Raw genomic sequence first — 14,805 nt, forward strand, 5'->3', positions numbered from 1 at the left:
GCGGGAGGCGAGCCCGGTCCTTCTGCCCTGCCTTCCAGATTCCACAGACAGGTCACCTGCCACCCAGACCTTCCATGGGAAAAGGGGAGGCTGTGGACATGTGGTTGGCTGAACTTTATTCCGTCCTGAGGCCAGGAGCGACAAGCCGACCGCCCCTGGGGGAGCGGGAGCCTCATGGTGTCCCGTGCTCTGGGTCGGGCAATGTGGTGTACATGGGGTGAAATGAGGGTGCCCAGTTTAGTGAGAATGTAGATAGCACCCCTCCCCGGGAGCGAGCTGTCATGGTTACAGCGGCAGCCTGCAAGGAAATGACTGCGCGCCAGTTGGCGGTGGCTGTTTCCGGCGTGCGTGCGTGCTGTGGTGCATGCTGCTGAAGCTCTTCGTCAGGGTAGGGCTGTCCCAGGCCGCTGTTGGGCTGTCGTCGCCCTCTCCCACCCCACTGCTGCTGCGTGGCCTAGGGGCCACGAGGTTCCGGTGCTCAGGGGCTGACTGTGTGCAGCCCACGGGACCCCTCCCGCCTTCTCCCTTGGCGGTGCCGCACCCACTCTGTCCTTAGGGTTCTGACTCACCCCCGCCCCTCCTCCGCCATCCTCCTCCACGCCCACTCCTCTTCTTGCCTGGGTTCACACCAGGGAAACAGCCAGAGGCAGACAGGACCCAGGGAGAGCCAGCTCCCGGGCTGGTGACACCAGCCCGCTCCGTGTCATCGCCCACCGTGATATCACCCCACAGGTGGTTGGGCGGAGTCTGGCCTCGCTGGTCTTCCTGGCTCCGGCCACCAGCCATGGTGCTCAGATGCAGTGGCTTGACCTCAGCCTGCTGTGGGACATCTGTCTCCGTGGCTGGGCGGGGCCTCCTGTGTCCCCAGCAGCAGCCAGGGCCCAGTGGGCTGGATCCCTCTCAGCCTGACGCTGGACTGGGGCACCACCTGCAGAATGCAGGCATGTGGCTGCTGTCGTGGCCACTTCTGTCCCCAGATATAGAGTGGCGCTGGTGGGCACCAGGGCACAGTCTGTGGTGGGCCAGAGGGGTCGTTTTCTGGGTCATTTCACTGCACCTTTGACCCATTGGTGCAGAGAAACCCAGCAGTTACTCTGGGTTCATCTATTAACAGAACAGTGGAGCACAAAGACACATGTGTGTCCAGGGCCTGCGTGGTGAGAATGCATGCGTGAGGCGAGCGTGCCTGCGTGAGGCAAGCATGCATGCGTGAGGCGAGCGTGCATGAGTGAGGCAAGCGTGCATGCGTGAGGCGAGCGTGCCTGCGTGAGGCGAGCGTGCATGCGTGAGGCGAGCGTGCATGCGTGAGGCGAGCGTGCCTGCGTGAGGCGAGCGTGCATGCGTGAGGCAAGCGTGCATGCGTGAGGCGAGAGTGCATGCGTGAGGCGAGAGTGCATGCGTGAGGCGAGCGTGCCTGCGTGAGGCGAGCGTGCCTACGTGAGGCGAGAGTGCCTGCGTGAGGCGAGCGTGCCTGCGTGAGGCGAGCGTGCCTGCGTGAGGCGAGCGTGCCTGCGTGAGGCGAGCGTGCATGAGTGAGGCGAGCGTGCATGAGTGAGGCGAGCGTGCATGCGTGAGGCGAGCGTGCATGCGTGAGGCGAGCGTGCCTCTGTGAGGCGAGCGTGCCTGCGTGAGGCGAGCGTGCCTGCGTGAGGCGAGCGTGCCTGCGTGAGGCGAGCGTGCATGAGTGAGCTGCACGTGTGAGGCGCCCATGTCCAGTGGGAGATACTCACTGTTCTTCAGGGCCACGTTCTACTCAGCGCTGGGCCGTGAGAGTGGGCAACGTGAGGGACGTCAGGCACTCTGTGTGTGTGTGTGTGTGTGTGTGTGTGTGTGTGTGTGTGTTGGTTCTGGGGCTTGAACTCAGAGCCTGGGCTCTGACCCTGAGCTGCTTTTGCTCAAGGCTAGTGCTCTACCACTTGAGCCACAGCACCACTTGTGGCTTTTTCTGCTTAGGTGGTGCTGAGGAATCGAACCCAGAGCCTCATGCATGTGAGGCAAGCACTCTACCACTGAGCCACCTTCCCAGCCTAAAGAACAATTTTAAGATGATTTCAAGGAGGTCCTGGGCCTGTGCCCTCGGGGGCACTGAGTCCAGGCCCCCTCCTCGTGCTTCCTGCTCCGAGGGCCTGGGGCTGGGAGGGCAGCAGCTTGCCCGTCGGGAAGGAGGCGGGTGCCCACCGCTGCAGGTCCAGGCCCTCCATGGGGCGGCGGGCACAGGAGGAGCAGCAGGGCACCAGGCGGGGCTGACTGTTGAGAGCGTGGGGCAGGTGCAGCTGTCCACACCTGTGGGCTGCGGGTGGCCGTCGGGAGCGCCGCCCAGGGGCAGGCCTGGCGGTGTGTTCTGCCCTACACGGGGGCCCAGGGTGGAGACCGCATGGGCTGGTCCTGCGAGCAGATGTGTGTGGGGTAGGTGGAGCCACCGGGGCAGAGCTCCAGGCCCGAGGCTTGCCCAGCTCCGCTGCACTTGGCCGGGTTTGAGGTTAGACCCAGAGACTTTGACCTTGAAGCCGGACCAGCCTCCAAGGGTGAGGTGCCAGGTGGTGTGTGGCCCGCCAGCTGCGGGGACGCTGCGGGGCCGGGGTCACGAGGATTCCGGGCAGGCTTTCCAGTGACCGACAGGAGTGGCGGCCGGGCAGCACTGACCCCGGGGTCCAGTCGCTTTCTCAAGGTGAACGACGCCTCATGCACACTTAGACCGGAGCACGCACAGGCGTGTGGCCAGATCCACAGCCCGTGCCCTGGGCGGGTCGCACGGTCACAGGCATGTTCAGGCGGTGGGGAGGGGCCTCGGCGAGGGTGAGCCGCCCCGCGGTGGCGAGCAGCGTACCGTGACCGCGTGTGTCACTGTGTGTGTCCCACCTCGCCGCTGTCTGTACCCTGCGCCCTTGCTCTGGGGCTGGAGGCAGGCGCGGGGCGGAGCCGGCTTCCGAGGTCGGCACGGATGGGCCAGCCCCGGGCCGGCAAGGGGGCCGTGATCGGTCTGGTCCAGGACGTAGACGGCTGTGCCCTGCGCCTCGTGGGGGGTGGGGGTGTCTGGCCTCTCGTGCCAGGAGGTCGGAGCCAGCGGGGCTGGGTGCAGTGACAGCGCCGTCGGCCCCGGCCACCCTCGGCTTCTGGCCCCTAGCCCCTCCCACACCCAGCACTGGAGGTCAACGGGCCGGGGGAGGGGCCTCACAGCCTCCAGTGGGTGTGGACAGCCTGTGAGTACTGCGGAGAGGAGAGGAGCTCTTGACAGAGTGTGTGCTGTGTGTAGTGTGTGCAGTGTGTTCTGTGTCAGCGGAGTGTAGCACGAGCTGTGTGTAATGTGTGCAGTGGGTGTAGTGTGTGTTGTGTGCTGTGTATGTGTGTGCAGTGTGGAGTATGAGCTATGCTGTGTGTGTAGTGTGAGCGGTGTGTAGTATGTGTTGTGTGCTGTGTGTATAGTGTGAGCCATCTGCTGTGCAAGTAACATGAGCTGTGTGCTGTGTGTATTGTGTTGTGTGTAGTGTGTGCTGTGTATGTGTGAGCGGTGTGTAGTGTGAGCTGTGTATGTGTGTACAGTGTGTGTGGTGTGTGCTATTTGCTGTGCGTGCAGTATGAGCTGTGTGTGTGGCCTGTGCACTGTGTATGGCACACACGTGTGCATGTGGTGGTGATGGCACAGCACACAGACGCTGTGTGTTGTTTCTGGGTGCAGGTGTGAGGAGGGTGTGGGAGGGCAGGCGCCTGGCCGCGGGGGTGGGCAAGGCCTTGTCCGAGCCCGAGCCGCGGCCGAGCCTGGTCCTGTGCCCTGTGCCCGCAGGACAGCTGTTCTCAGTGAAGGACCCTGTGCCCGCCCCTGAGCAGCGACCATGGGCCTGCTCGCCTACCTGAAGACCCAGTTTGTGGTGCACCTGCTCATCGGCTTCGTCTTCGTGGTGAGCGGCCTGATCATCAACTTCACCCAGCTGTGCTCGCTGGCGCTCTGGCCCATCAGCAAGCAGCTGTACCGCCGCATCAACTGCCGCCTGGCCTACTCACTCTGGAGCCGTGAGTGTCCGCCCACGGGGGGGGTCTCCCCTAGCCCCCTGAGCGCCCACGGGGGGGCGCCCCCCGCCCCCAGCTCAGGGTGTCTGAGGAGGGGCGCGAGCTCAGGCTGAGCCAGGAGGGGGCCCACACCTGCCCAGAGGAAAGACCCAGATGACCGCCCGGGCCTCCGGAGGTCCCGCCGGGCCGGTGGTGGACGGGTGCCCGGGCTTCCTCACCTCACTTGAGCCGGGCCGCCTGCACCGGCTCTCGAAGCGCGTAGGTGAGGCCGGCGTGGCACACCACGCTGCAGGTGGTTTTCAGTCAGCCGAGTGAGCGCGTGGAGCCTCGGCCCAGGCACGCCCGCCATGCACGCAGGAAGCCAGTGTGGAGCGGTGCTCGGGCAGAAGCTCGGAGGGAGAGCACACGCGGCTGCCTCCGTGTGGCACGCGTGTAGAGGTGTCTGCCCCTCTGGACGTGCGTCTCCACGTGGCCCTGTGCACACGGCCAGCACGCTGGGAGTGATGGGCGCTGTTCTGGGTTTTCCAGGCTGTGGCTGGCAGGAAGTCAGCTGACTGCCTCCGACTCACTCCAAGCGTAAGAGCACAGCGCATGCGTGCCACATGGCGGGCAGATGTCTGTGTTTTGTCGTTTGTGCTGGCACAAATCTGGCAGGCCCAGACGGGGACTCATCCTGCCTTGTCACCACACACCACCGCAACAAGAGCGAGCTGCCTGGGCTGTAGACACCATCTTCCAATCCCACAGTGTGGGAGGCAGAGGCTGGGAGATCTTAAATTCCCAGCTAGCTGAGCTACACACACACACACACACACACACATACGTGTGCACACACACAGTGTTCAAACTAGTCTGGGCTACATAGTAAGTTTAAGAGCTGTCTGGGCAGCTTTTGATACAGTGAAACATTGTATCAAAAACATAGAGTGGTAGCTCTTGTCCTTAATCCCAGCAAGAGAGAATAGGTAGAAGCCAATAGTCCAAAACCAGAAAACAATGTCAGACGCTATCCAAAAAATAACAAAGGCAGAGAAGGTACAGAAGCTCAAGAAGTAGACCGCTTGCTTAGCAAGTGTGAGACCCTGAGTTCAAACCTTAGTGCCGCCGGAAGAGGGGAAAGAAAGAAGAGAGGGAAGGAAAGCGGGGGGGGGGGGGGGGGGAAGAGAGGAGGAAGAGAGAAAGGACAATTTGCCCAATCCTATTTTGGTGGGCAGCGTGACCATGCCACAGACCCCAGCCAATGACCAGGGGCCCACGCAGGCAGCCATACTGAGCCCTCGGAGCCCATCGGCGCTGCGACCCCTGTGAGCACGCCCCACGAGAGGGAGGCAGGGAGGCGGTGGGAGGGAGGCGTGGCCTCCAGGATGCTGTGACCACCGTGGGCGCCCCACGGGGGAGAGGCAGGGATGCGGGGAGAGGGAGGCGTGGCCTCCAGAACGCTGTGGGCGCCCCACGGGGGAGAGGCAGGGAGTGGGGCAGTCACGGCCTCTGCGACCCTCATGGCCGTGCCATCCCTGCAGAGCTGGTCATGCTGCTGGAGTGGTGGTCGTGCACTGAGTGCACCCTCTTCACCAACCATGACACCGTGAGCCACTTCGGAAAGGAGCACGTGGTCATCATCCTCAACCACAACTTCGAGATCGACTTTCTGTGCGGGTGGACCATGTGTGAGCGCTTTGGAGTGCTAGGGGTAAGCACGGGGTCCCGGAGGCTGGGGTGGGCACGGGGTCCCGGAGGCTGGGGTGGGCACGGGGTCCCGGAGGCTGGGGCGGGCACGGGGTCCCGGAGGGGCTGGGCTGGGCACGGGGTCCCGGAGGGGCTGGGCTGTGCACGGGGGTACCGGAGGGGCTGGGCTGGGCACGGGGTCCCGGAGGGGCTGGGCTGGGCACGGGGTCCCGGAGAGGCTGGGGTGGGCACGGGGGTCCCGGAGGGGCTGGGCTGGGCACGGGGTCCCAGAGAGGGGCTGGGGTGGGCACGGGGTCCCGGGAGGGGCTGGGCTGGGCACGGGGTCCCGGGAGGGGCTGGGCTGGGCACGGGGTCCCGGGAGGGGCTGGGCTGGGCACGGGGTCCCGGAGGGGCTGGGCTGTGCACGGGGGTACCGGAGGGGCTGGGCTGGGCACGGGGTCCCGGAGGGGCTGGGCTGGGCACGGGGTCCCGGAGAGGCTGGGGTGGGCACGGGGTCCCGGAGGGGCTGGGCTGGGCACGGGGTCCCAGAGAGGGGCTGGGGTGGGCACGGGGTCCCGGGAGGGGCTGGGCTGGGCACGGGGTCCCGGGAGGGGCTGGGGTGGGCACGGGGTCCCGGGAGGGGCTGGGCGGGCACGGGGTCCCGGAGGGGCTGCGGCGGGCACGGGGGTCCCGGGAGGGGCTGGGCTGGGCACGGGGTCCCAGAGAGGGGCTGGGGTGGGCACGGGGTCCCGGGAGGGGCTGGGGTGGGCACGGGGGTCCCGGGAGGGGCTGGGCTGGGCACGGGGTCCCGGGAGGGGCTGGGGTGGGCACGGGGGTCCCGGGAGGGGCTGGGCGGGCACGGGGTCCCGGAGGGGCTGCGGCGGGCACGGGGTCCCGGGAGGGGCTGGGCTGGGCACGGGGTCCCAGAGAGGGGCTGGGGTGGGCACGGGGGTCCCGGGAGGGGCTGGGGTGGGCACGGGGTCCCGGAGAGGCTGGGCTGGGCACGGGGTCCCGGGAGGGGCTGGGGCGGGCACGGGGTCCCGGGAGGGGCTGGAGCGGGCACAGAGTCCCAGGAGGGGCTGCGGCGGGCACGGGGTCCCGGAGGGGCTGCGGCGGGCACGGGGTTCTAGGAGGGCGCTGCGACAGCAAGTTCACGAAGCCCCTCGAGGGTCGGGCCCCTTGGACTCTGCGCCCGCAGCGGCCCCCGTCTCTAGGATGGGGCCCACCACCCCGGGTCATCCCTACCCAGCAGCAACACGCTCTGGGCCGGGCTCCCAGGCCCCACAGCCCGTGGGCTGACCGCAGCCGGGCCCTGAGAGCATGGGCCTGCCTGCCCCTGCTGTCCTCCCACGCAGAGCTCCAAAGTGCTGGCCAAGAAGGAGCTGCTGTACGTGCCCCTCATCGGCTGGACGTGGTACTTCCTGGAGATCGTGTTCTGCAAGCGGAAGTGGGAGGAAGACCGTGACACCGTCATGGAGGGGCTGAAGCGCCTGGCTGACTACCCGGAGTACATGTGGGTGAGTGCGCCCTGCGGCCGCCGCCACAGCACCCCGCGCCCACGGGCCGCGCCCCTGAGGGGTCGCAGCCGCAGGCCTGTAATCCCAGCCACTGAGAAGCCCAGAACCGAGGACTGCGGCAAACAAACCCGCACAAAGCTGAAGTGGAGCTGTGGCTCAAGTGGCAGAGCCCTAGCTTTAAACACAAAAGTTCAGGGACAGTGCTCAGACCCTGAGTTCAAGCCTCAGGACCAGCACGTACACACACACACACACACACACACACACGCACGCACGCACACACACACACACCCTCCTGCAGTCTCCTCCCTTGGGCTCTGCTCCATCTGTCCACAGCACAGCTCGGTCGAGTCTGGCGGGGAGGGCTGGAGTCTTTCCCAAACCCACCCTGAGCCTGTGGTCCGAGTCCTTTCCCCTTTTCTAGTCTCTTCTTGGAAACGACTTAATCAACAGTTCCCTGGGCTGGGGGTGTGGGAACGGGTGACCTTCTGTCTTCCACTTTCTGCTGCCCAGACTCACCTTTGGGCTCACTTCTTTCTAGAAGGTTCTTTGAGGAAAGCTAAACCGTGTGTGTATGTGTGACTGCAAAGCAGATCACAGCCCTGAAGTAAGACGGCACTTCGAGTTACACGTGCTGTCACCAGGGAAAGCGCTGGGCGTCTGTGGGCGCCTGGCTGCGGCGAGGCCTGGGGCGCAGGGCTCCGGCCTGCTGGGCCCCGGGTGAGCCTCTGCTCGCGTCCCGCCCTCTCGCCCAGTTCCTCCTGTACTGTGAAGGGACGCGCTTCACCGAGACCAAGCACCGGGTCAGCATGGAGGTGGCCATCTCCAAGGGGCTGCCTCCGCTCAAGCACCACCTGCTGCCGCGCACCAAGGGCTTCACCACCGCCGTGCAGTGCCTGCGCGGCACAGGTAGGCCAGCAGCCCGCACACACACCCGCACCGAGACCGGGGCCGCGCGCGCACCCTGGCGCCCGCGGAGGGAGGGCCACACACGCCCGCACCGAGACCAGGGCCGCGCGCGCCCGGGCGCCTGCGGAGGGAGGGCCGCACACCCCCACACCGAGACCGGGGCCTCGCGCGCCCTGGCGCCCGCGGAGGGAGGGCCGCACACCCCCACACCGAGACCGGGGCCGCGCCCTGGCGCCTGCGGAGGGAGGGCCGCACACCCCCACACCGAGACCGGGGCCGCGCGCCCTGGCGCCCGCGGAGGGAGGGCGGCACGGCGCTGTCCTCACCTGGTGTGAGGCCCTCGCGCCGCTGCTTGGGTGACCAGCACTGGTTTGTGGGAGACAGTGGAAACAATGGAAGGCATCCAGTGCAAAGCAGGAAACCCCAAAGCCATGGAGTTAGTCTGAACGGCGGCCGCGCTGCAGCCAAGGCCAGGGGCGGAGGCGGGGAGCCGCGGACGCCGTTGCCCGCAGGGGCGACGGCTGCCTGGCCGCCCAAGCCCACACGCGTGTCCATCTCCCACAGTCGCCGCGATCTACGACGTGACGCTGAACTTCCGCGGGAACAAGACCCCGTCTCTGCTGGGCATCCTCTATGGGAAGAAGTACATGGCAGACATGTGCGTGAGGTGAGCACGGGGCGGGGGGAGGGAGGCCTTCCGCAGGCCCCGGGCTGGGAGGGGGGGGGCCCTGACCTCCGGCGCTGCTCTGCCCCCCCCTTGGGGCAATGGCACCGGGCGGACAGGGCAGACCCGCAGCCGTGGCCTCCTCCCTGCCGCGTTCCCGCTCCGAGCACGGGCGTGCAGCTGGCAGCCATAGGGCAGCCCGCACTGGGCAGAAAGCCACACAGCCCTCTTCCCGCCCACTGTGCCATTTCAAAAGCCAACATACAGTAAGACCCTGCTGTGTGGGGTGCAGGTGTGCGTGGCGTCATGTGGGTGATCTCTAGGCACACACATCAGGAGTGAGCGGTGGAGCAGGGCTCACCCTCTCCCTGCCCTTTTCTTCTGCCCCTCAGCGGGCACCAGAGGTGGCAAATCCTCCGCCGCCATTACCAGGGCATGTGGGCCCTGGGGCTCGCCACGCGCGTGCGCCTGTCCACAAGGACATCTGGTCGGCGCGTGCGCATGCACGCACGAGGGAGTTGGGCAGAGGTGCGTGGCCCAGCACCGGCACTGCTGGCAGTGGGGTCTTGTTCAGTGCCATTCATGCTGAGGTGGCCAGGCCCGCATAAACCAGAGCTCCGCGGGCGGCCGCAGGGCGGGGCGCTCTGCCCAAGGCTTGTGCTGGGCTCCCCGGGAGGAGCTGCTGTGGCCCTGGAGTGGAAGCCCAGGGCCCGTCCCAGACAGGCACCCCACACCCCCTCCATCTGCAGTTTTGTTTATTCAAGCCCACTGTGGCTCCAAAGCACTATGTAGAAATGTTTAGAAATGATCTGTGCACACCATTTAAAGGGTGTCCTTTTGAGCAGCATGAGGTTTGCGATTGTACCCTCCCTGCCCTGCCCTGCTGCAGCCATCCATGTGCATGGCCTTGGCCGTCAGTCTGGGTGGGCATTGCAGGAGCACAACGGGAGGGAGGTGCCCGGGGCACAGTGTGGAGGGTGGATGGACTCGGGATGTGTGGAGGGGCAGCGTGCAAAGCGCTTGGTGCTACCTGTGACTCAGCCTTCTCTAGGGCTTCTGAAAAGAAGCTATCCTGGCTGGTGTGTGCATGCATATATGTTTGTATGTATGCATGCATGCAGATCTACGCCTGTGTGTGCATGTATGCAGATCTATGACTGTGTATGCATGTATGCGGATCTATGCCTGTGTGTGCATGTATGTGGATCTGTGCATGTGTGTGCATGTACGCGGATCTAAGCCTAGGTGCGTGCATGTATGCAGATCTACGCATGTATTTGTGTGCATGTATGCGGATCTACGCCTGTGTGTTTGCATGTATGCGGATCTACGCCTATGTGTGTGCATGTATGCGGATCTATGCCTGTGTGTGCATGTATGCGGATCTACGCCTGTGTGTGCATGTATGTGAATCTATGCCTGTGTGTGCATGTATGCGGATCTGCATGTGTGTGCATGCATGCGGATCTTCGCCTGTGTGTGCATGCATGCGGATCTACACCTGTGTGTGCATGCATGCGGATCTACGCATGTGTGTGCATGTATACAGATCTATGCATGTGTGTGTTGCCCCCTCCTGGACATGGTGTGGCATGACAGTTACCATGGAAAATGAGTTTTCACCTGCTTCTGGGGTTTTGCTTTGAGCTTTTCAAAACCTTAAAACACAAAGACTTATTCCTCTCCTAAAATCACAGGCTGAGGGCTGAGGCTGTAGCTCAGGAGCAGAGCGCTTGCCTAGCATGTATAAAGCCCTGGGTTTAATCCCTAGCACATAAAAAAAAGTCCAGATAAGCCTGCATGGCTCCGAGGACAGGGAGCTCAGGGAGCTCTCCCTGCTCTCCCCGCGCTGTCCACGGGGTCTCGGTGCTGCTCTTCCTCTGCACTGAGACTTTGTGAAGCTGTTGCTGAGCCGAGCACCCCATACTGGCGGGGCGGGAGGTCTGCGCTGACCCAGGGGTCGGATGCTGCAGTTGACCACCTTCAGTCCCCATTGTAGTTCCAGCTGACGAACAGAGTCTTGTTAATGGTAGAAGTATTGGGAAGTCCTAATACAAGGGGTTTCTCTTGGTATACTGGGGTTTTCTCTTGGTATACTGGGGTTTTCTCTTGGTATACTGGGGTTTTCTCTTGGTATACTGGAGTTTTCTCCTGGTATACTGTGGTTTTTCTCTTGGTTTACTGGAGTTTTCTCTTGGTTTACTGAGGTTTTTCTCTTGGTATACTGGGTTTTTTTCCCCTTAGTTTACTGGAGTTTTCTCTTGGTTTACTGGGGTTTTTCTCTTGGTTTACTGGGGCTTTGAACTCAAGGCCTCAAACTTGACAGGTAGGTATTTTGCCTATTTCGTGAGTAGGATCTCATTCTGAGTTGGTCTGAGAGCGCAGTCCTTCTGATCTGAGACTTCTGTGTAACTTGGGATGCCAGGCCTGCAGCACCATGCCCAGCTAGGGGTTGAGAAGTGGCTCATGGACTTTCCTACCCCGGTTGCCTTTGAACTTTGATCTCAGCCCCTGAGTATTGAGAATTACCCAGCTGGAGTGAGACCCCTGTGTCCTGCTTTCCTGTCACTCAGTGCAGATGGCTCAGGCCTTGGCTGTACCTTTGTCAAAGCACAGTTCACCAGCAAGGACAGCTCCCTGCCATGCATGGGACATCGCCTGGATTGGGTATTAGCCCTCACGCTGCTCACCCGCAGGACAAACACCAAACAAACGCTGGGACCCTTTGGGTGGGCATGCCGCTAGCCCGGTACTCACAAATCATCCAGGTCAAAGAGGGAGATTAAAGTGCTGCGATTGTAATACTGTTCATATTGGAAACAGGTAGAGAAAGACAGTGCCGATTACCTTTACATCACAGGGTGAGATACAGGCCGGACGCAGGGTGGGACTGATCCGCCTCATGCTGCTGAGGTTTCTTTCTGTCCGCGGCCGGCTCTGCCCCTGAGCCTGGGTGAGCGGACATGCTGGTGCACGTGGCACGGGGGCAGCAGGGAGGAGCCGGGCCCAGAGCCCCCTCCGAGGCCCGGCGGCCCACTTCCTCCAGCCACACCCAATTCCCGGGCCTGCCTCCCACAGTCTGCTCCAGCTTTCATTCCATCCATGGATTAGACCATTAATTAGGTCAGAGCCCTCATCATGGTAATTCCCTCCCAGACACCCAGAGGTGAGCTGACCAACCTCCCAGGCAGGCGTCTCTCAATCAGATCAAGGTGACAAAGACACCTCGGTCATGGTTATTTCCAAAGGGTTGTTCATTCTCGTTGGGAGAGGCCAGCACTCCTCCAGCAAGGGACTAGAGGGGGCTGTGCCACGTCCCCAGTATGGACGCACTTCTTGGCTTCTCGGTGGCACTGGTGGTGCCCATGAGACTCTAATGTGTGCACCCTGCGATTACTGGGGCTCTGCTGGGGTTTTACTGTTGTTTTACACTCGTGGGGCTTGAACTCTAGGCCTGGGCACTGTCCCTGAGCTCTTTAGCTCAAGGCAAGTGTTCTACCACTTGAGCCACAGCGCCATTTTTGGTTTTCTGGTGGTTTATTGGAAATAAGACTATCACAAACTTTCCTGCCCGGGCTGGCTTTGAACCATGGTCCTCAGATCTCAGCCTCCTGCGTAGCTGGGATTGCAGGTGTGAGCCTCCGCGCCCGGCTCTCTGCTGTTTTGTGGTGGAGTAAGCAGGGCCTTCCTGGTGCTCGCTGGCCGTGGCGCGCCGTGGCCATTGGAGCTCTTCTCTCTGGGACAGGAGGTTCCCCCTGGAGGACATCCCAGTGGATGAGAAGGGCGCTGCGCAGTGGCTGCACAAGCTGTACCAGGAGAAGGTAAGAGGCCGGCCCGCGCAGGGCGGCGCCCGCTTCCCCGATCCTGGTCTTCCTCGTGACAGGCCAGGAGAAGGTATGGATGACCACACAGTGATGGCGGACCACTCTGCTTTCAACACCTACCACACCAGGGGCCCAGGCTGACACTGAACTTTCACCCCTCCTGCCTCTTCTCCCAAGAGCCAGATCACTGGCACACACCACCACACCCAGCGTGGTTTCTCTTTTATGTAAAGGCAACTGTAGGTTTATAACAGAGGTCTCCTTGCTCGCATCATGGATACCATAGTAGGTAGCGCCTGGAGGGAGATTCTCCCGTCCCTCCCACTCCCTCCTTCCACCCTGTGGGCTGATGGGCATGTGTCACCACACCCACATGATACTTGAGATGGAGTCTCCTGAACTTTTCCACCCGCACTGGCCTCAAAATAGGATCCTCCTGCTTTCAGCCTCCCAAGTAGCTAGAATTACTGGAGTGAGCCACCAGCACTCAGCCTTTGGTTCTGAGACTGTTGACAGTGACATAGATTCACCGCATGCCCTGTCAGTGCTGTGGGTCTTCTACCTGTGGTGATGCCCTTTTCCTGTCTCGTGGGGGCTGGGCACATCTTAGCAGATCTCCTCTCTGGCGTGGGGTTGGTGGGTGGACGTGAGGGACGGTTCTGTGGAGAGGCAAGGCCCCTCCCCGCATCTGTGCCCACACCCCCTTAGGCCAATTTCCACTGCCTGTCTGTTTTCCTTCTGGACCCTTCCAGGACGCGTTGCAGGAGATGTACAAGGAGAAGGGCGTGTTCCCCGGGGAGCAGATCAAACCAGCACGCCGGCCGTGGACCCTGCTGAACTTCCTGTGCTGGGCTGCGGTCCTCCTCTCCCTCCTCTTCAGCTTTGTCCTGGGCATCTTTGCCAGTGGATCCCCGCTGCTGATCCTGACGTTCCTGGGGTTCGTGGGTGCAGGTAATGCTCCCGGGGGGCTCCGCTCACCCTGCCCCCCCCAGGGCCGCACCTCTAGCCACGGTGCCAGGCCGGCCAGTGGAGCCCTGCAGGAAAGGGGGCTGAGCGACCGCAGGCCCGTCCTCTGCCCGGCCCCGTGGCCCCTGTGCAGACCCGCACGGTGGCTGCGTTGCATCTGGGGGGCTTTGTGGGACAGGCCAGGGCGGAGGTGGCACTCGCTCCATCAGGACCTGTTTACTCAGCTCCTGCTGTCCCTCGGTGACCCCCCCCCACCCCGTGCCTGGCCCTGGCCTGGGCCTCAGGCCCGGCTGGTGAGGGGCGCCCCCCCCCGCCGTGTGCTCTGCGGACAGAAGCTGGGGGGGTTCTGTATGGTCCCTGGCGGGCCTGGGCAGCCTTCCTCCCGCCCCATGAGCTCCACAGGGCTGGACGCCGCCTGGGGTGGGGGTGGGGGGTGACCTGCAGGGTTTTCTCAGGCCGCATGTTCCCACTCTCTGATGTCATTTTGCTCACAACCACGCGGGCACAGCCAAGCGGGCACCCTGCCCTGGCTGCCCCCTCCTGACACACGGTGCCAGAGGACGAAGGGGCGGCCGAGGCCGGAGGAGGAAGTGCACCGCAGCTCCCGGGCAAAGATGCCCGTAACCGCTTCTCTCTCCTGTCTTTAAAGCTTCCTTCGGACTCCGAAGACTGATCGGAGTCACGGAAATAGAGAAGGGCTCCAGCTATGGAAACCAAGAATTGAAGAAAAAGGAATAATTAATGGCTGTGATTGAACACACATAACCTGACGCGGAATCTGATTAACTCAATTAGAACAACACACACTGAGCGAGGGGAGAGAGACACTTAGAAACTATTTTTCTTATTAACTGGTGACTAATATTAACAAATAAAACTTGAGCCAAGAGCAGAGATCTCAGAAGGCCTGCCCGGTGAAGACAAGTCAGCGTGCACACGCCCGGCCCCCTCCGCCCAGCACGAGAAGAGCCGGGCGTGGAGGGGGGCGGCCGGGCGGGGAGCCGGGGAGCCCCGGCGCCAGCTCTGCCCCGCACTGCTTCCAGGATGGAGCCTCGGGCTGCTTTCTCTTCTGCTGCTTAGATGGAGGCTTTCATTTTCAGTCAGTTAGCGTCAGGAATTGAACCTGGCCTCTTACCTCTTGCCCTGTGCCCCCAGAATGCCAGCTCTCCAAGAATCCCCGCTCCGGGCATGGGTGACGGGTCCTTGAGAGCTCGCTTTGCTTCCAGCCTGGGGGGCGTGGGGGGGACACCAAGGT

The 14,805-nt window shown here is 63.0% G+C and overlaps 1 protein-coding gene across 2 annotated transcripts in view; it reads left to right on the forward strand.

Annotated features, from left to right (window-relative positions):
* Nucleotides 1-14,439, forward strand: part of Agpat3 (1-acylglycerol-3-phosphate O-acyltransferase 3) — an 86,380-nt gene extending 71,941 nt beyond the window's left edge. Inside the window, exons 3-10 of one of the 2 annotated variants that reach the window (XM_042687303.1) lie at nt 3,782-4,008; nt 5,526-5,695; nt 7,026-7,187; nt 7,943-8,096; nt 8,661-8,763; nt 12,506-12,581; nt 13,337-13,535; nt 14,200-14,439. In XM_042687303.1, the coding sequence (XP_042543237.1) occupies nt 3,831-4,008; nt 5,526-5,695; nt 7,026-7,187; nt 7,943-8,096; nt 8,661-8,763; nt 12,506-12,581; nt 13,337-13,535; nt 14,200-14,288 (1,131 nt within the window). In that variant the 5' untranslated portion in view covers nt 3,782-3,830 and the 3' untranslated portion in view covers nt 14,289-14,439. Of the gene's footprint in view, nt 1-3,755; nt 4,009-5,525; nt 5,696-7,025; nt 7,188-7,942; nt 8,097-8,660; nt 8,764-12,505; nt 12,582-13,336; nt 13,536-14,199 lie in introns of both variants that reach the window. The other variant, XM_042687304.1, reaches the window with a different exon arrangement.
* The last annotated feature ends 366 nt before the right edge of the window (nt 14,440-14,805 follow it).

Source organism: Dipodomys spectabilis, unplaced genomic scaffold (genome assembly GCF_019054845.1).
Source record: "Dipodomys spectabilis isolate Male_0828 unplaced genomic scaffold, ASM1905484v1 ptg000107l, whole genome shotgun sequence".
NCBI classification, from domain to species: Eukaryota; Metazoa; Chordata; class Mammalia; order Rodentia; family Heteromyidae; genus Dipodomys; species Dipodomys spectabilis.